Source organism: Vipera ursinii, assembly GCF_947247035.1.
Source record: "Vipera ursinii genome assembly, chromosome: 1".
Taxonomy (NCBI): Eukaryota; Metazoa; Chordata; class Lepidosauria; order Squamata; family Viperidae; genus Vipera; species Vipera ursinii.
This window is the reverse complement of record NC_139512.1, coordinates 242,744,672-242,764,471: the sequence shown is the minus strand read 5'-3', so window position 1 is coordinate 242,764,471 and position 19,800 is coordinate 242,744,672. Positions and strand designations below refer to the sequence as shown.

The following is a 19,800-nucleotide window of genomic DNA, read 5'->3' as shown; positions in this document are numbered from 1 at the left end:
GTATCATGTAACCAAGTCAAAAAGGGCAATATTTTTCCTCATAATTATATCAGTTTCTATTGTGGGAAGAATCCAGAGAAATATTTTGGGGGATATTAAAAAGGGAGAATATATTTTCCCAAAGGAATAATGGAGAAGATCTTTAAAAAGACAGAAACCAGCCCTAGCCCCTCTTCCCCAAGCAGAAAATTCAGCAGAGGCCAGCTTTTAGAAATGCAGATATATTAATCCATTCAGGAAGGTTGGCACCAGGAAGCTTAGAAGCTGATGTGATTAGGAAGACAAAGATCCCTAGAATCAACAATCCCTCACACCAAAAAAACCCCAACACAGGATATAGTCATCAGCCCCAGCCAAGCTGGATATGACCTTTGGGATATAATAGGATTAACCCATCACCATCAGAATACCAAAAAGGCACACTCACACTCAGGTCAAAGTTCATGCCACAGGAACAACTCCAAACAAAAGCTCAAGAAGGTAGAAAAACCACCACTCCTTACTACATGTGGTCAGTTTTCCCAGAGCCATCTTTTTGTCTGGCGCTGCTCTTCCAACTACAACCTTCTTTCTAAATCGGTCTCCATTTTGTTTATTCCCAGCTTAGACTGGACCTTGATAAAGATTTTTCTTTCAGCACTATATTTTTGATGCAAATTGCTTTGTTGGTTATGTCATAAGTAGGAAGAATAGAAGAGTTTTTGAAGATCCAAAAGTCTCTTGATGAAGTGTATCCTCAAGCCTGTCTGTCACTTTCTTTTCTGTTCTCTATTTTGGAATGAAAAAGATGAAAATGAGTACACATGTAGGATTCAAGATAACCCAATTTTCATTTTCAGTCCAGTTTTGGCATGCTGAATTGTTTCTTCTTCACATAATTTTCTTACTTACCCAAAGGACCTCAATTAGCAAATGAAGTGAATACTCATGCTTGTACTATACAAGAATATTTTCTAATTTGTATATCACTCTCTACATTTCACAGTATTAGTATTAAAATATAGAGCTAAAACAGCCAATGCAGTTCAAAAGACATAAGGCCATTATAGATCCCAAGGCATGCATTTGTTATGTCTAAGCTCTGAGAATAATTTCCTTACTTAGTCACATACCTGTTTATGGACAATATAATGTTGCATGGATTTTTGGATTTTTATATCTCTATATCTCCCCCATTTACCAGTAAATATACAGAGCACAGCAAATTTTCTCAAGAGATCACAGCTCACACGAAAGACCTTTACAACTCAGCAATATATTTTACAATAAAATAGTAAACATATAGTAAAACATGCTGAAACTCAAAATGATACTGCAGAGATATTTTTGGAATCTAAAAGAAGGTTTCTAATTAACTTTGATCAATTGTTTTTTTCTTCCTTTCTGCCCTTAATGTTGGAAAGAAACTGTGTAAAAGGAACTTGGACTTGTCTGTCTCTCAGCAGGAGAACTATCCACAATCTTTCTTTTTTTATTAAAAGGTTTTATTAAAAGGTTTTACAATACAAACCCACCCCCCAACCACCCCCCTCCCCCACTTCCCAGAACTGAATACAGGGTTACAAAAATAACTATCTAAAACTATCCAAAATCTTAACTGAACAGGACCACGTTTGGGATGGGGGAGAAAAGACGAGAAAAGAAAGGCGGAGTTCAAAAAAAAACAAAAAACAACGAGCCAGATCAGGCCGGAAACTGGACGAAAAACAAAAACAAAAAAGCAACGCATCCCAATGGGTGAAGCAGCTGGTCAGGTCCCTTCTTCTATCGCAGTCACGTGATTCAGATCAGAGTAGTACTACGGGATATAGCAGTCTGTCCGCGTTGCGCGGGGCACACAAAGGCACCAACACAATGGGAGAGCATGAACGGAAGCAAATTCATAACCTCAGCCCTATGTGAAATCGCCCTTTAAAAAAAAAAACAGAACCCCGGATAGGCTGATTCTATGCAACACTGGCATTTGTAGTATGACTACAAGCACGCTTACTCACTAGTTAAGTTTTACCATCGAAGGCTTCTCTCTCTCTCTCTCTCTCTCACACACACACACACAGAGAGAGAGAGAGAGAGAGAGAGAGAGAGAGAGAGAGAGAGAATTGTATATAGTATTGCAGATGCCAGCTCTTAATTCTGGTCTCTTTGGAAGCCAATAAAGTAATAAAGGGTACACTCTATAAATGTTCCGTGCCTTGCCTTTTATTAAACAATCGTGTATCTTGTCCTTTCCTAGCGGCTCAGCTGCCGAGACGAATCCCGCAGCGAATCTTTTCACTTTATGCCGCCTTCGAGCATAAGCAGAGGTGTTTTTCCTCCCACCCCCCTTTCATTCACTGTTAACCGTTATAAAACTACTACAGCGCATGTTTGAGGGAAGGGAGGAGAGGCCATTCGGAGGCACCCTCCACCCCGAGCAGCCTTTTACGTTTACCTACCGATCCCCCCCCCAAAAGCAAAAAAAAAGGGTGCGCGCTCCTGGGCAGCGGCCCCTCCCCGCAGCCACGAGGGTTCTCGCTTCTGTGCGCCTAACTATTATGTTACTCCATGAGCGAGTCTGTGTGTGTATGTATGCGTGTGTCTGTCAGGTGACTTGGGTCACGCAGTTTCTCTCCTCTGGGAGGGACTGCAAGGCCTTGGCTGACTTTCCTTTGACAACTGCGACGAGGAGGAAGAAAAAGAAGGAAGGAAGGAAGGAAGGAAAGAAAGAAAGAAAGAAACAATCAATTTAGGCTCGAGTTCCCCGGAGAGGCAAGCTGGAAGGGCGACGCCGCGGGGAAAGCGGTGCTCGGCGAGGACGAAGCCCGGCTGGGATCAGGATGAGCGAGGCGCCGGGGAAGCTGAAGGAGCAGCAGGAGAACGAAGGAGCGGAGGAAAAAGAGGAGGAGGAGGAGGAGGAGGAAAAAGACGAGGAAGAAGAGGAGGAGGAGGAAGAAGAAGAAGAAGAGGAGGAGGACGAGATTGTCGGGCTAGCAGACTATGGGGATGAGAGTGAGTCTTTCTCGGATGGCGACCACGAGAAAAGCGGGGACGGGGCGTGTAAGTAGTTCCCGCGGTTGCAACGGAGGGAGGACGAAGGAAGAGCGAGCAGCCGGTTGTGGCGACTTTGCTGCCAGGCCCTTTCTTTGGGGAGGGGAGGAGGGCAGAAGGCCAAGGAGGCGGCCCGCCGTGGCTGCGCCCCTTGGAGAGGGCGCCCGAGAGAGGAGGATGGGGCAGCAGGGATCGAGTAAGGCCGGGGGCGAATGGGAGTTAAAGTTGGGCTCCTCCCATCTTCGAAATATTTGATTCCCGGGTGGGTGGGTGGGAACTGTACCCTACCATTTGCCCCCTTTTTTATTGGTGGTTAACCGAATGGCCGGGTGGGTCAGTTTACCCAAGTAATTGTCTGCCTTCTCACTATAAGGTCAAGCTAACTCGCTGCTCTCCTTTACAGTTCGGTGTGCCATGTGAACGCAGCCTTTCTGTGGGGAAATTGGGGGGTGGGGGTGGAAGAAACGGGGAATCAGCTGGCTTGAAGGGAAAAGCAAAGATGGTTCCCTTCCATCCCACCATGGATTGCGGCATTCCAGAGTCATTACAGGCCAGTCCTTAAATCTGATTTCACCACAGGCAGTGAGATACAATGCCTCGAAAAGCTGAGGACAAACAGCTAAAGTAGAGGGTGCAAGATACTTATTTTTGAAATTAAACTCGTATTCACCATTCATTCAGGAACTTGCTCTGCCTAGTTTCCCCTACAACAGACCTTTAAGCCTTAGTCTTAGGTGCAGCCTTTCCTGTTATAGCTATGAGATATATATATATATATATATATATATATATATATATATATATATATATATATATATATATATATATATATATATATATATATATATATATATATATATATATATATGTGTGTGTGTGTGTGTGTGTGTATGTGTATGTGTATGTGTATGTGTATATATGTATATGTATATAGTACCAGAATCTCTAAAGACAAAAACTGGGCTCCCTATTTTTGCAGATTGGAAGTTGGTATGGTTTTACAGGGAAAAAACACTGTCACGATAGTTAGGATGTTTAGGGATTCCTTTAAATAATGGAGCCTTTTGGCCAAAAAAGGCCCTGGTTTTACCCTCTTTTAAGAAGTATGCCCTTTTGCTACTATAGCGGAACCCTTTCTTACATCTAACATAATCCATTCTAAAGGAAATGAAGTAGAATGTAAAGTGGAAAACAAACTCAGTTTTCCATCTCTTGTCTCTTAGAATTTTTTCCCACAATCCTCGCTGCTCCTTTTCTTTCCTGTTACTGCTGTAGAGAAGAGAAAGGATAGGAGACACAGAAAAACACACAATTGTTCCTAGTTTGGGATTTTAAGAAGAAACGGGGGGAAAAATTGCTTCCCAGCCATTCATTTTCTTGGCCCTCTTTTCTTGAGCTTTGCTGGCCACCCAGTATGGTTTTGCCAGGCCTGCCAAATCTGGACAGCAGAAATCCGAAGAATTTTCCTTAGTAATTCTGCTCCTTAATAGGGAACCTAATATTTTTCTCGTGGCCACAAACTCTGGCAACACTAGTGGAGAAAGACTGTGGATGAGGAACTAAGGTTTGGGAGCAAAGAGATGGGACTTGGGGATAGGGAAGCAACTGAATGAGGATGCTGTAAAGCGAAATTTAAGTGTGTGCTGAGCAAAAACAAAAGTATTAAGTGAGAGACGAAGGTGAAAGCTTGGAATAAATGAAGACCCTGAAAACAGAGGTCATTTAGGAGCAGGTTTTTGAAAATTGGCAGGGAATTTAATAACCGAATGGAGATTGACTTTGAGCTGGGATAGCTTATAGTTGGCCTTTAATAGGAGAATAGAATGACGCTAAGATTAAGATGAGTGGGCAAGATTTCCCTAACTACCAGTATGTGAGTGTACTAGATTGAAACATATATTTGTGTCATGCATTTGCAGAGAACGTAGGATGTGTTCTAAATTTTTAATCGGTCGTGATATTGGGACTGGATTTTTTTTTTTAGCAAATGGGCTTTTACTTTTATTTTTTGCAGAATGTCAGAGCAGAGACACTTTGCAAACATTAACAAGCTACATTTTACAAAAATCTTGGAATTGTGGTTAATATTGTAGGTGGAATATTAAGTCTGTATGTAGGCTGAGAATGTATGCATTTGCCCCAGTGAACTAAGATTTAGTAATTTTCCAAGTTCAGCTCAAACTCTTTGATTCAATTATTTCACCAAAAAAGTAGTTAATAGTGAGATGGGTATAAAATAATAAAAATAAATACTGTAATTCTTGTTGTTAGCTGCGAAGTCGTGTCCAACCCATCGTGACCCCATGGACAACGTTCCTCCAGGCCTTCCTGTCCTCTACCATCTTCTGGAGTCCATTTAAGCTCACGCCTACTGCTTCAGTGACTCCATCCAGCCACCTCATTCTCTGTCGTCCCCTTCTTCTCTTGCCCTCAATCTTTCCCAGCATTAGGCTCTTCTCCAGTGAGTCCTTCCTTCTCATTAGGTGGCCAAAGTATTTGAGTTTCAACTTCTTGTACTCTACATATATTTTAGAAGTAAAACAACAAGTACACAATTGTACAGGACTTAAGTCTGAATAGGCGGCTAACTCAGTTTTCACATACACACAAATATCCCAAATCTCCAAGGTGATTTGCAAAGAAATGGCCTTTTACATTTCTACAACATACCTATATATTTGTTTACATATACAGCTTACAGTTAAAAAGGTATATTTACACACAAACCCATCTTTCATTTAAAAAGGAAATTCAAAACACTTGTGCTCCCACAATGTTTATAAATAAAGATGGATACTATAGGCAGCTAATGCTCTGAAAGGTGAGATCTTTCAAAGATTACTACATGACTCTGTTTTTCTGTTTCCCTTTGCTTTGAGAGAGCATTCACTGAGGGTTTGAAGAGGGAACATATAGATCAGCAAGTATTGTCCGTTGTAGTTGTGTTTTGTGGGAAAGAACAGGAAGAGAAGGGGGAGGGAAGAGGGAAAGAAATGTGCATGTGACTGACAACAATAATGAGAAGTCCTAGCATTAGTGTGGAATTCATAGTTGGTGATCAGTTTGTTACATGGATCTTTTTTTGTGTTTGTCATATACAAAAAGAAAAGGCTTAGTTAAGGGATTGATAGCCTAATACAACTTGGAGAAAACATTTAAGCAAACTTTTAAAATTGTACAGTGGTGCAGGTATTCAATGTGCAGGCAGAGTGCATGTATCAGAAAGACATGAAATTTTAAGGAAGGCTGATTTCAGATCCATAAAAGGCAAGAGCCATAGAAGGGTTCAGAATTCCTCTGCAGCTGTGAATGTCAATCTCCAAGCACTCCAGACAGTTGTCCTGTTGGTTTTGTGTGGTGAGGTTTTTTTTTAAATAAAACCAATACATTGGAATGATGGCACTCCACATACACTTATGTAGGTACTTTTACAGAGAATTTTTTTTAAAATGGATCAGCAGAGCTAAACTTTTGGGCTTTAAGCAGAAAATAGTTTTTGCAACACTTTCAGGAACACATGGAATATTTTCCTTTTAGTCTAAATTCTCTTTGTCTTTGCTGAGAACAGATAGAACTGCTTCAAATGTTAGGTATAGCCTTAAATATTATGGTTTGTAAGTGTGTTCTGATATGAATGCATAGAAAGAATTTTTTCTCTCTTGTTTCAGAGAGGCTGTATTAAGTAACATAGTAGACATGCAGTAGATACTCAAGCAAAAATTGTTTTTAATAACAGTGTTTTGAGGAGCACTTGAACATAAATATTTTGAGTATATATGCCACAGAAATAGGTATACTTTTCCAGGTTCTTTAACAGATGTATTCCTATGATTCAGTGTTACCTAAAGTTTCTAAAGGGAGCATTGGTAAGTTCGCCTCCATACGTTGAAACAAACCAAGGTGGGACACACACACACACACACACACACACACACACACACACACACAGAGCTATAAACTTTAATTCATCTCATTATTAAAGTTTGCAGATCTGTGAGATTGGAACATGGTAAGGCATCTGTCATATGACGTTCTAATTAATCTGCATTTATTTCCACACTTTGGTTTATTTTGTGAGATGTGAGTTTTTTTAAACTAGCAGGGAGAGACAGAAAAATAGCTGGAAAAATACTATTTAAAGATAAATATCGATCATTTCAAATTAAGCTGCTCTTTTTGGCACCAGAAAAGAAAGAGTCCTTGGATTGCAAAGAGTTAAAATAATAAATTGAAATTGAAATTGGGTTTGACTATGAGACATAGTTTTGTGCATTAGGGATAGTATAAACTTTAAAAAAAATCTGTTTTTTTTTTTCGTTTCTAGATTTCAGTGATCCTTTTAGTACTGAAGTTAAGCCAAGAATCCTCCTCATGGGACTGAGAAGAAGTGGAAAGTCTTCTATTCAGAAAGTTGTTTTTCATAAAATGTCACCAAATGAAACTCTATTTTTGGAGAGTACTAACAAGATCTGCCGAGAAGATGTTTCCAACAGCTCCTTTGTTAACTTTCAGATATGGGACTTTCCCGGCCAAATTGATTTTTTTGATCCTACGTTTGACTATGAAATGATTTTTCGTGGCACTGGAGCATTGATATTTGTGATTGATTCTCAGGTAAGGAGAAGATGGTGATGTTAGACCAATCTGACTTTTAAATCATCCTCAAACCTTGAATTTGCACAAATGAACACGACAGTAGAGGAATAGAATAGATGATGGCAAGTTAAGTAGAAAGTGACTCTCTAGAGAACTGAAAGCTTTCCTTTTACAACAAGACTCTTTTTCCATATCCTGGATTATCGCTGCAGTACAGTCCACCTTTTTACACCCTTTTCTTAAGTGTTATTGGAGCTGAGAAATGCAGTGAGATTAGCAACTGTTACAACTGTAGAGAAACCAGAATTCTCACCCTCGTGTGAAGAATAAGTCTTTTATCATAAAAGGGACTCATTTGGATTTTGCTGTATATTCTGTTTTTATTTAGATACTACCGCACAAATACCTTTGATTGCTTGCACTTCTGCTTCCAAATATGTAATCCTTCAATGTAATGAACTTTCTGCAGTTTCTAAAGTTACCTATTTCTGCAATAAACATAGAAATGATTACATCTAGTCTCATCACCACAATTGGGACAGAATTTCCGCTGCTAAACAAGGACACTGAAAAGATGTGTCTTATGACCAGTCCTCGCATTGTCCATTGCAGCATCCCCATGATCAAATTCCGGCACTTAGCAACCAGCATGTATTTAAGATGGTTGCAAGTCCCAGGATCATGTGATCACCATTTGTGACCTTCCTATTGGCTTCAGACAAAGTCAATGTGGGAAGCTGGATTTACTTAATAATCACACAACTCACTTAACAACTGCAGTGATTTACTTGACAACCTTGCCAAAAAGGTCATAAAATCACAACTACCTTCCTTAGCAAGCAAAATTCTGGTCCCAAATGTGGCCGTAACCTGAGGGTTACATGTACATATAATCCATAATTATGGATTAAGGTTTGTGCTGGTGTGGTATAGTGCCTAAGATTATCCAAATTCAGATCCACTCTCAGCTTCTCAACTACTCTCACACTGCATCAGTGTGCCCAACTTTACAAATTATTTTTGTGGAGACAAAATAGAGAAAGGAGTGCTAAGTATATCAGCTCAAGTATTTTGAGGAAAGGTATGGTATAAATGTAACATATACAGTATATAATGAGAAATCAACATGTCGGGTTAAGGAACTGTTTAAATAAGGGAAATGAGGAAGGTTAAAGCTTTTGGTGATTATAAGTGATGATATCTATGTATTATCCCCAATGTCAAGTGCGTGGTATCTTAGCAACAGCTGCAAGAGAATAACAGCATGAGTGTTGGCCAATGTGGAAATAGAATACTGGATTAGATAGTCTTAAGGTGTTTGTAGTCTTTAAATAGAAGAGAGAGAATTAATGATTAATAACTCAATGAAATATTCTGTCTTATACTTTTTTATTAATGAAATACTATTCTAATGGAATGAGGGTTTCATGTAATGCTTTTTGAGTAAAAAACAATTCAGGCTGAAATTTTAAGTCATGTGTTTTATCCAATTCTTTTTTTAGGATGACTATATGGAAGCATTAGCTAGATTGCACCTTACTGTGACAAGAGCATATAAAGTAAATCCAGATATAAACTTTGAAATATTTATTCACAAAGTAGATGGTTTGTCTGATGATCACAAGATTGAAACACAAAGAGACATTCATCAGCGGGCTAATGATGATCTTGCCGACGCTGGACTAGAAAAAATCCACTTGAGGTGAGAAAAGTACAGTGACTGGAGTTTGCTGGGGAGAAAAAGGAAAGTACAAGTAACATTAAAAGAAGTGCTATCGTGTCAAACTTGATAAAAGTCTTAGTAAGCTTATTGTTATAGTATTTACTACCAAATATAATAAATGTTTGCTGGTGTAGCCAGGCTTAAAACATTAAAATTAGGGGTTTTTTTAATAGACGGAGGCAAGTATTCCAGTTTATTTATTTATTTATTTATTTAATTATTTAATTATTTTATTTTATTTTATTTTATTTTATTATTTTATTTATTTTATTTATTTTATTTTATTTTATTTTATTTTATTTTATTTTATTTTATTTTATTTTATTTTTATACCGCCCTTCTCCCGAAGGACTCAGGGCGGTGAACAGGGCAATACATATTAAAAAACAAGTTACAAAAATTAAAAAAGATTAAACAAAATGCCCACGAATAAGTTAAAACACATTAAAAAGTAGGTTAAAACACATTAATAAAACCCAACCTCATCCCATCAGGCCAGGCCAGCTTGTATATATTGTATATATTATTGATTCCCAGTTGTATACTTCTAATGAGCATCACTTTGGGGAAGAAGGCTGTGCTAGAGCGATACATTTTACTAGCCTCAAAGTTGTTGATGGTCCTGACTTGGAGAAAACTATATTGAGAATGTAGGTATGTAAAGGTAAAGGAGTTCCTGCGGATTTTACTCCGCTAGACATTGCCGACTTTAGGGGGCAGTGCTCATCTCCGTTTCAAGGCCACTGAGCCAGTGCTGTCCAAAGACATTTCCATGGTCATGTGGCCAGCATGATGTCACAGAGTGCTGTTACCTTCCCACCGAAGTGGTACCTATTTATCTACTTGCATTTGCATGCTTTCAAACTGCTAAGTTGGCAGGAGCTGGGGCAAGTAACTTGGAGCTCATTCCATCGTACGCAGTTGGGTCTTGAACCCAGGCTACCATATAAATAAAACTTAAGACCAGTCCTCAAAGGTTGCAGGCGTTGCAGTATCCCTCTAGTCATGTGGTCGCAATTTGGGTGCTTGGCAATCAGCTTGCAGTTAACAATGGTTGCAGTCACCTGATCACCCTTTGCAATCTTCAGCTTCCAATAAGCAAAGTCAGTGGGGAAGCCAGCAGGATGTTGCAAATAACAATCATGTAATATCACACTGATGTTCTGAACTGCTGTCATAAATCAACCTGGTCATGTGATATTGTGTGTTACAACTGCATTGGTTAGCTAATGAGTTACCAGTCCCAGTTATTGTTAACAAAGGACTCCAGGTAGTCCCTGACATACGACTGTAATGTATCCTGACCGTTACAGTTATATGTCATAATGGGCCAACATTTTTGTGGCGGTTGTTAAGTGAATATGGTGGATGTAAATGCAATTGCTGTGATTGTTAAGTGAACTCATTGTTCACTTTGGTGTGGTTTGGCCTAAAACTTGAAATAAGTTCCAGTTTTTGGTAAAACCATCATATGGCGCGGTCACATGACCGCAGGATGTGCAAATGTACCCATGTTGCCAAGTGCCTGAAGTGCAGTTATGTGACCACAGGGAGGGCCCAACCGTCAGAAATTTGGATTGGGTCATAAATTCTCCTTTTTAGGTAGGTTGTAACTCTGAACAGTCATTAAGTGACCAGTCATAAGTCAAAGACTACTTCTACCTGTATTTCATTATAGAAACATCACTTCTATAAGACTAATTAGGCAGCACATGAGCCATGTTATCATTAGTCCACTATCTGGTGAAAATAAATTCCTTGAAAATTGTGAGATCAAGTCACAATTTCGAGAGATATTTTTAATCCAATGCTCTGTTTTTTGCCCTTCCATCGGTTTCTACTTTGCCGTCCATCAATACATTCTGCATGGCTTATAAAACAACCCGTATAGAATATTATGTTATTTTTTTCAGCATCTTTTTATATTTTTAATTAAACTCTTCACAGGTGTTTACTTCAAATGAATATATTGATTATTTTTCTTTTTCCAGCTTTTATTTGACAAGTATATACGATCATTCTATATTTGAAGCATTCAGCAAAGTGGTTCAGAAATTAATTCCACAGCTCCCAACTTTGGAAAATCTGCTTAACATTTTTGTCTCGGTAAATATGTTTGCATGTGCATGTATTTCCTACGTTTTTCATGTTTATTGCAAAAGCACATTTTACTTTTTGACGTTTTTAAAAATATTGCTGCTATTTGAGTCATTATGCGATTCTGTATGAAACACCAAAAGTGCTGTGCATTCCAGCATTCATTATTTTACCAAATATACGGTGTTTATAAAATAATGATAGCTTATAACCTGGGATCTGAAGACCACTTATTTATCCACTAGTTCCTGCCTTGAATGAATGAGTAGTTTCATTATATTGGTGCCCATCACACCAAAATGATTCTAGGTGGCACACAAGCTTAAAACCAAAACAATAATGCACATGCTATTAGAATCACTGAAACAATAACTAAACAACTAGGCCAGGGGTCAGCAACCTGAAACAGTGAAAGAGCCACTCGGAACCGGTTCCCTCACAAAAGGAAAAACTGGGAGCTGCAAAAAATGTGTGCGCATGTGCATACATGCGCACATGCGCAGAACAGGGTTTGACTGAAGAGTGGAGCCAAGGCGAGATATGCACCTACCCTGCATATTTGAATTGATTGGTTGAACTTTTTTAGTGCCACTTTTTTTTTTTTGGACTGCACATGGCAGAGGACTGGGAGCCGCAGGAGATGGCTGAAAGAGCCGCATGCGGCTCCGGAGCCGCGGGTTGCAGACCTGTGAACTAGTCAGTTCACGGTCACTAAATGAACTGTTGTAAGTCGAGGACTGCCTGTATATCACAGTAATCCAGTGGGAGGAGACTGAGATATTTATCACCATGACCAGTCCAGGAAGAATTGGTGCCCAAAACAAATCTGTGCAAAGATGACTGCCACTTGTTTATTGAGCAGAAGTTACAAGTTCAGGAGCCTTCCCAAAATACAAAACCAGCTTTCTCTGGGGGACTGAAAGTGCATTCCAAGGTAGGGATGGAAAACCTTCAGAAGTGGAAGGATCTCAAAACTCACTACTACTTAGTTTTGCCAGAGTTCAGCTGAGTTCTTTCCCTCATTCAGACCCCCACCGCTTCCAGATGTCAGGAAAGAATCTCAGTTGCATTACTCTGCTGGCCTGGGGTGGAGAGGCGTAATTGAGCTCCAGAAGTCACAGAGATGTGCTGGCAGATTAGCTCCCTATCAGCTTCATATAGATTCAGAATAGAAGTGGTGAGAGATTAAAGCCCAAAGGAACCCGCAAAGCAGGGGCCTTGGGGGCAGTCTTTCTCTATCACTAACCAGAGCCAGCTCTGGACAGAGCACCATGGGAACATCATACCACTCGCTCTCAGTCCCCTAATCCAGTCCAGAAAGATACCATTAACGATGGTATCAAAGGTTGCTAAGAGATTAAAGAAGGCCAGGATGGTGTAGTACTTCTATTCTGATCCCCCAAAGGTCATCAAGAAGAGCAACTAGTTCCATCTCAGGGTTACAACTGAGTATGAATATTGACAGAAAACAGCCCAAATAATCCTATTGTGCAGTATATTATTTTATATTATTTAAATTTATATCCTAACTCTTACCATCTCTGGCCACCTATGTTAATATATACGGTGTTATATAATATGGAGAAAATGCGTGTGAGAGAGAAGATGATTGACATAGATTTTATTTATTTATTTTAATTCCATTTATATCCCGCCCTTCTCCGAAGACTCAGGGCGGCTTACAAGCTTAGCAGTAGCCTTCATTCTATGTATATGCCTGCTTATTAGGGCTTTCACACACACCCCAAGCGGCACTAATTGCAGGCAGCTGGTGTTACTTAAGGAGGCATTAGCCCACTGCTCCACCAAGATGGATGGAAGATATATATATATATTTATTTATTTATTTTAATCCCATTTATATCCCGCCCTTCTCTGAAGACTCAGGGCGGCTTACAATCTAAGCACAAATCAAATGTGCTTAGCAATAGCCTTCATTCTATGTATATGCCTGCTTATTAGGGCTTTCGCGCCCCCCCAAGCGGCATTATTACAAAGTCAGCTTATTGCCCCCAACAATCAGGGTCCTCATTTTACCTACCTCGGAAGGATGGAAGGCTGAGTCAACCTTGAGCCTGGTGGGACGCGAACCTGCACTAATTGCAGGCAGCTGGTGTTACTTAAGGAGGCATTAGCCCACTGCTCCACCAAGGCTCTATATATGATGGATGGATGGATTATTGTGTTTGTGTACATATAATTGTGTGTGTGTATTATGTGCAGGATACTATGCATTATATAAATATTAAGTTCCTTGTAACAAAATCCATGTCTCCTTGTAGAATTCTGGAATTGAGAAGGCATTTCTCTTTGATGTAGTAAGTAAAATTTATATTGCAACTGATAGCACCCCCGTGGACATGCAAACTTATGAGCTCAGCTGTGATATGATAGATGTTGTCATTGACATCTCCTCCATCTATGGGTAAGTTGGAGTGTTTTTGGTATCCTTTGTGCTTGTTTGCAGTTAATGTACTGTATAATCATCACATGGCAATGTATTTGCAATGAAAAACCTAACATTTGCCTGTACAATAATATGCTATTTGGTCTTTGTCAAAGTTGGGAAAATAGTCTAAGTTATTTTGAAAATCAAGCAGTCATATTGTGTGCTTTAAGTACACATACTTATAGACACACAAACATAAAAGGATTACGGTAATCCTGCAATGAATCTTGATGTGCACTGCCTGGAGTGGGAAGAGTTGGGGTGACATGGAGAAAACTTAATAAAGAAGACGATATAAGAATAAGGGTACTTTATTTCCCAATAATTTATCCTTAAAATGGATGAATAGTTTTAGATGTGATGAGAAGCTGGTAATGAAGGGAGAAGGGATTGCTTAATTTCTGAACTTTTTTTAAAAAAGTTTAAATTCAGGATGATTTTTCTTTTGAGTAGATATGACACTTGATTTTTTTAGATAGTTTATTTGGTTATACAAGAGGAATTGGGGAACAATACTGTGGTAAGTCATATGTTCAGAAAACCTCTGTATAGTTAATAGATTATTTGATGTTAAAAAGGAATTTCTAAAAAATATAAATGAATTGTAGCTATCCATTGGTAGCAGAGAGAAGGTTTTTCTGCTTTTTGTTATCACTTTGTATTTCTCAGAACATCCCTGAAGTATAAGAAACTAATTTTGGGGTCTAAATAGATATATAGTTTGATGTTATTATCAAATTATCTTAGTCAGTGGAGGCCAAAGTATTTCTTTGACCAAGATCTATAAGCAGATCTAAATCAGCTACTGTACTTCACACTTATTTTGCAGTAGTGTATTCTGTTTGTGGCTTCCATCACACCTAGTTGAGCTGTTGCAATGGTGCCCACTGGAGCAGTAAAAGTAGAATATCTAACAAAGCAATTTGATTGATTGTTAATTAGCTATTCAACCAAATTCAGTATTTTTGTGTAGTTTTGTTTTGTGAAATATGAAGTCTAAGTGATTTTTAATAAAAGAAGACCTTCTCTCTTTATACTACCATAGATTTCGATGATTGCTAAAATCATTCAAGAAAATCTGCATGTGCAGATTGTGGTTTGTTGCAAGTAAGCTATCTGCAATAAAATATAAAAGGTTGCTCTCTGTAGTATTTTATATGCTGTATATTTATTATTGTGGATTAATTTCTTCTATATTTTGTATTCTGTATATTTTCAATTCTTAGTTTATGGTCTTAGTATTAATATTAAGAATTTTTTGTGGAACTTAAAAAGTTAACATTATAGCACTGTATTAGTAATGCTTTTATGTATCATATAATTCCATTGCTATGTTTAATATGAATCCTTTTAATTTACTGCGATTATGTTCACCAGTAGTATCACATCTGTTTTATAATTCAGTAGATTATATTTGGATATTCTCTTAAGCACCCATAATATGTAATTTATCTTTCAATAATGTAAGAAGAATACAGCCTCTAATCCCAACTCTTTTCTTTCACAATCCTTTGCTATTAAGGCTCAAAAAAGATGGTGCTGGAACACCTTATGATAAAGAATCAACAGCAATTATAAAATTAAACAATGCCACAGTCCTTTATCTAAAAGAAGTGACAAAGTTCCTTGCACTAGTCTGCTTTGTCAGAGAAGAAAGCTTTGAGAGAAAAGGTATTCAACTTCTTTGCCTAAACATATCTACAATCTTATTTTCCTTCGTAAGAAAATGTTTCCCTGTCTTAAATCATAGTGTAACACAATGTTTCTCAACCGTGGCAACCTTAAGATACATCGACTTCAACTCCCACAGCTCCCCAGCTAGCATGCTTCAAACCAGTATCCCATCAAAATCGAAATACCAAAAAAATGTGTAACTATTTAGTAAATGTAAGAATTGAGATACTATTGGGAATGGGGTGGAGTAAATTTCAACATTCTACATTATAATGACTGGATTGTGACATTGTATTTTGCTGTGTACCTAAAAGGATAAAAAATTTACTACGCCTCTAATTATGTAGATTCTGTAAATAATGGTGAGGCAAATGATGAAAATTTAGATTTAATGAACATTTCCTCTAACAAAATAATTGGTTAAATTGATGTTTTATTATATAGCAGGGGTCTTCAAACTTGGCCCTTTTATGACTTGTGGACTTCAACTCCCAGAATTCCTCAGCCAGCGTGCCTGGCTGAGGAATTCTGGGAGTTGAAGTCCACAAGTTATAAAAGGGCCAAGTTTGCAGACTCCTGCTATATATAGTCACTGCAAATACATATAACAATTTCCAAATGAACACAAGAAATCAAAATATTCTGAATGAAATTATATTTCTTATATTTTCTTTTCCTTCCTTCTTTCTTCTCACCACTGATGTGTCTTATATGTCAGCATAATGGTTAATCAAAATGTGTATTTGCATTCTTCTTTGTAAAGCTGTTGGGATGTATTAAACAGTTAAGTGATCTGTGGAGAGAGTGGCAGTGTGGGACAGGAGAAAACCGGCTTTAGGTCCATTCATAGCCATGGAAACTAATTGGTGACTTTGGGCCAGTTACACATTTTCAGCCAAATGAATTTATTGTTAGGGGGGGAAATTGGAAGAGAGAGTGCAACATCCATTGCTTTGAGGTTGTGGAGAATTTCTAAGATAGAAATGTATTTGATTAATAAGTAAATGAATAAATAAATAGCTTGCTCCTTTTTATTGGCCAGTGAACAGAAAATCACCTTAATTGCATACTTATTTTAGAACAGGGAATCGTAATGCAGGTTTTTAGTAAACTCTTATACTTACAAGAAGTTTCAAAATTGCCCAGAAGTCTGTTCTTGAAAGGGAAAAATATGCCTAAATTACCTTTTGGGATTCTTTCCAAAGGTTTTTTTTCCCTTTGTTTGTTTGTTTCCTTCCCCCAAAGCTTCTGGAAAATACTTTCTCAATTTTAAAAAAAATCTTCTTCTCTTTCTCTATGTGCATCATACATACTTTAAATCATGGGCCCAGGATTTTTTCTTTTTCGTTTGGTAAATAAATAATGGCAGTACTGTCTGGTGATTAAAACTAAGCTAAAACCCATTGAAATAATGCTAAAGTAGATCTAGTGGATAAATTTGTTGTAAACTTTCAGGTTTTAAGGTTTTTTTTTAAATCAGGCAACCTGAATAGGGGAAAAAAAGAGGGGGAATGATGGTTGCACTACGGGAAATCATTTTGTTTTTCATATTTTACTTTGGGGAAATTACAAATACTATAATATTTACTTTGGACAGGAGCTCAAAGGAGCAAAACAAAAACAGTAGAATAATAATATAATAACGATAATAATAACAACAATAACAACAAAACAAATATAATAGTAATAATAATAATAATAAATAATAATAATAATAATAATAATAATAATAATAATAATAATAATAATAATAATAATAGAAATAGAAATAGAAATAATAAAAAAATAGTTGCTCCATTCTCCAAGCTAAAAAGCACACCCGAACAAGACTACTTTCAGACCTTAGGAAATGCAAGGAGGGAAAGAGCCAGACGTGTCTGTGACAAGAGTATTCGAAAGTCTGAGAACTAGCATTGAAAAAGCTACTCTGTGGCCCTACATCCCATGAATCTTTGGAGAAGGTGAAACCTTCAGCACGTCTCCTCTTGGTTTTCAGACTGAACAAACTGATTCACGTGTGTTTTATTTTCCCTTAGGACTAATAGACTACAACTTCCACTGCTTCCGCAAGGCCATACACGAAGTGTTTGAAGTGAGAATGAAAGTAGTCAAAGCACAAAAGAATCAGAACCAAGTACAGAAGAATAAAAGGGCCACACATAATGGCACACCTAGAATGCCACTGTAATTGAACTCTGATGCCCACTGGTAGCACTAAGGCCTATTATTCGCTGCAATGGCACCAGCTTTGAGAACCAGCAGACAAATGGGACTGGTGTACACTTCAGTTGGAATTTTCCACACTAGCCACTCTTCAAAACACTGTAAATCATACTCTGTGTTCATGTTAAGGACAGACCTGTTTTGCACTTTTGCCTGATTTCATGATGAAAATGGACTTTTGATAAATTACTTTTTATGTATAGTCTTGAGTGGAATATATATCATAGTAAGCGTACATGCTGCACACAAATGAACAATCAAGAAAACATGGTAAGGTGACTTTTTTAACAAGTCTGTGAATATCTATTTTCCATCTTGTAAGCTGGAAATTAAAAGTATAGTACAATAGCAATAAAAACATTTGTTAGGTGTCCTTACTGGTACACTAAAAATTTTGTTTAAAAAAAGTATTTGAAATTGAGTATCTCCCCAATCATTCCATAAATTCTGAGAAAAATCCTCTTTATTCTTTATATTGTCTACATAAAAGTACCTTTCGATAAACAGACTTATTTTGAAATGGATGCATGCTGTGTCTGGTTTGTTTATTTTTACATTTTTGAGAATGACAGTGGAAAAAAGCACCCTGATTTAACTAAAATGGGAATTGCAATAATTTTGTGCAGAAAGCGTAAAGCACAAGGATATAATATTTATTATGGATGACTCCAGAAGAGAAATCTCCAGTCACTTTTAAATCTAAGGCTGAATGATATTGTTTACTCCTGAGAGTTACATAAAGTGTATACCAACAGGCAGGAGATCTACAGCGATCTTGCCTTCAATTGCAAGATCGGTGTGCTAGAAAACTCCAGTATTTTGTAGAAATACTAATTGGTAATAACCAGCATTGAAAGATTGGAGAGTTGACTTTCTGTTGGAACATTTCTGAGAATTCCAGAAGCTGTTTGCAGTATTCCAAAGATGATGTTTCATGTGAAACATCTTTGCTGGAATACCTGAAACCATGTTCAGTTTGGATGATTTACTCCAGGAAACTACCTATTTGCTCCTTGAATAGCATAGTCTAAAGAGACACTGAATATTTTGAACTGATGGATTTTGCATATGCTTGCTACAATTCTGGTAAACATAATGTTATCAGGTTCTGAAGACATACTTGTTTTGAGTTAAAAAATCATAATGCCTAATCTCAGGATTCTCCTTAGTTTTGCTTATCTTTATGAATATATTCTGTATAACAGACATTTTGTCTGTTTGAAGGGTATATCAATTTCTTCTGATTTTCTTTACGCTAGATACATGATTGGGCAATTAAGGACAGCTTGTTCTTTCCAATTATGAAGTTACAAATGAAAAAGAAGCTTAAAGGAAATCACCCTTCTGGAGCCAAAGCTTTTGAGAAGCAAGAGATGATTTATTCAGCAATTATGGCACTTTTCTCTTTTGCTCTTATAAAATTGTTTCTAGTTTTTCCAAAGAGTGGATTTAAAATGTTAGAATAGTATTTCAAATGCTCATGATTATGAACTGAGGTGTACATTTAATATTAAATTTTACAATCGTTCTTTCATTATTGATATGTTACAATCATTGAAAGTGATCCACTAGAGACTGCTAATATAGTAAAAAAAAGTACCTTAACAGTATAATTTCAGGGAAAGATACAAAGTTAGATCATTAGTTATTCAAGTCTCACATTTTATAAAGATCACACACACACACACACACAATTTGCTACTTTTTAAATTCTGGTTTGAATGGTTAACCCATTTGAGTTATATAAAGATATTTTTTCCTCCTTTGGTAGCTTTGTGCGTATGCATATGTATGTGTGTATATTAGTGTGTGCAGGCAAACTCATACAAAATATTAGAGCTACAAATTGCCTAAGAATTGTAATATCATCTCTTTTGAACAGGGCAAGTATCTGCAAATCTGCTCACCTGAAATAAATTTCAATTCAATGACAAGCCTAACTCATGCATATGTATCTGAAGGTCTCAGTACTACACAAGGTAGGCCTTTTGGAATGAAGAAGGCAGCAATC

General features: G+C 37.5%; 1 protein-coding gene across 2 annotated transcripts; it reads left to right on the top strand.

The window, feature by feature from the left end:
* The first annotated feature begins 2,537 nt into the window (after positions 1 to 2,537).
* On the top strand, positions 2,538 to 18,313 carry RRAGD (Ras related GTP binding D). 2 transcript variants are annotated; one of them, XM_083379438.1, is made up of 7 exons: positions 2,538 to 2,988; positions 7,352 to 7,641; positions 9,126 to 9,325; positions 11,338 to 11,452; positions 13,726 to 13,868; positions 15,415 to 15,563; positions 17,603 to 18,313. In XM_083379438.1, the coding sequence occupies exons 1-7, from the start codon at positions 2,817 to 2,819 to the stop codon at positions 17,752 to 17,754; spliced, it is 1,221 nt and encodes a 406-aa protein (XP_083235564.1). In that variant the 5' UTR covers positions 2,538 to 2,816; the 3' UTR covers positions 17,755 to 18,313. The 2 variants fall into 2 exon arrangements, with proteins under 2 accessions (XP_083235564.1, XP_083235563.1); XM_083379437.1 differs by having other exon boundaries at positions 2,538 to 3,036.
* The last annotated feature ends 1,487 nt before the right edge of the window (positions 18,314 to 19,800 follow it).

What these genes read in the sequence shown, in the direction of transcription:
- RRAGD (XM_083379437.1), top strand. Translation starts at nt 2,817, where the DNA reads ATGAGCGAGGCGCCGGGGAAGCTGAAGGAGCAGCAGGAGAACGAAGGA. An exon ending in GAAAAGCGGGGACGGGGCGT is followed by an intron (nt 3,037 to 7,351) that starts GTAAGTAGTTCC and finishes TTTCGTTTCTAG; the next exon opens with ATTTCAGTGATCCTTTTAGT. An exon ending in TATTTGTGATTGATTCTCAG is followed by an intron (nt 7,642 to 9,125) that starts GTAAGGAGAAGA and finishes TTCTTTTTTTAG; the next exon opens with GATGACTATATGGAAGCATT.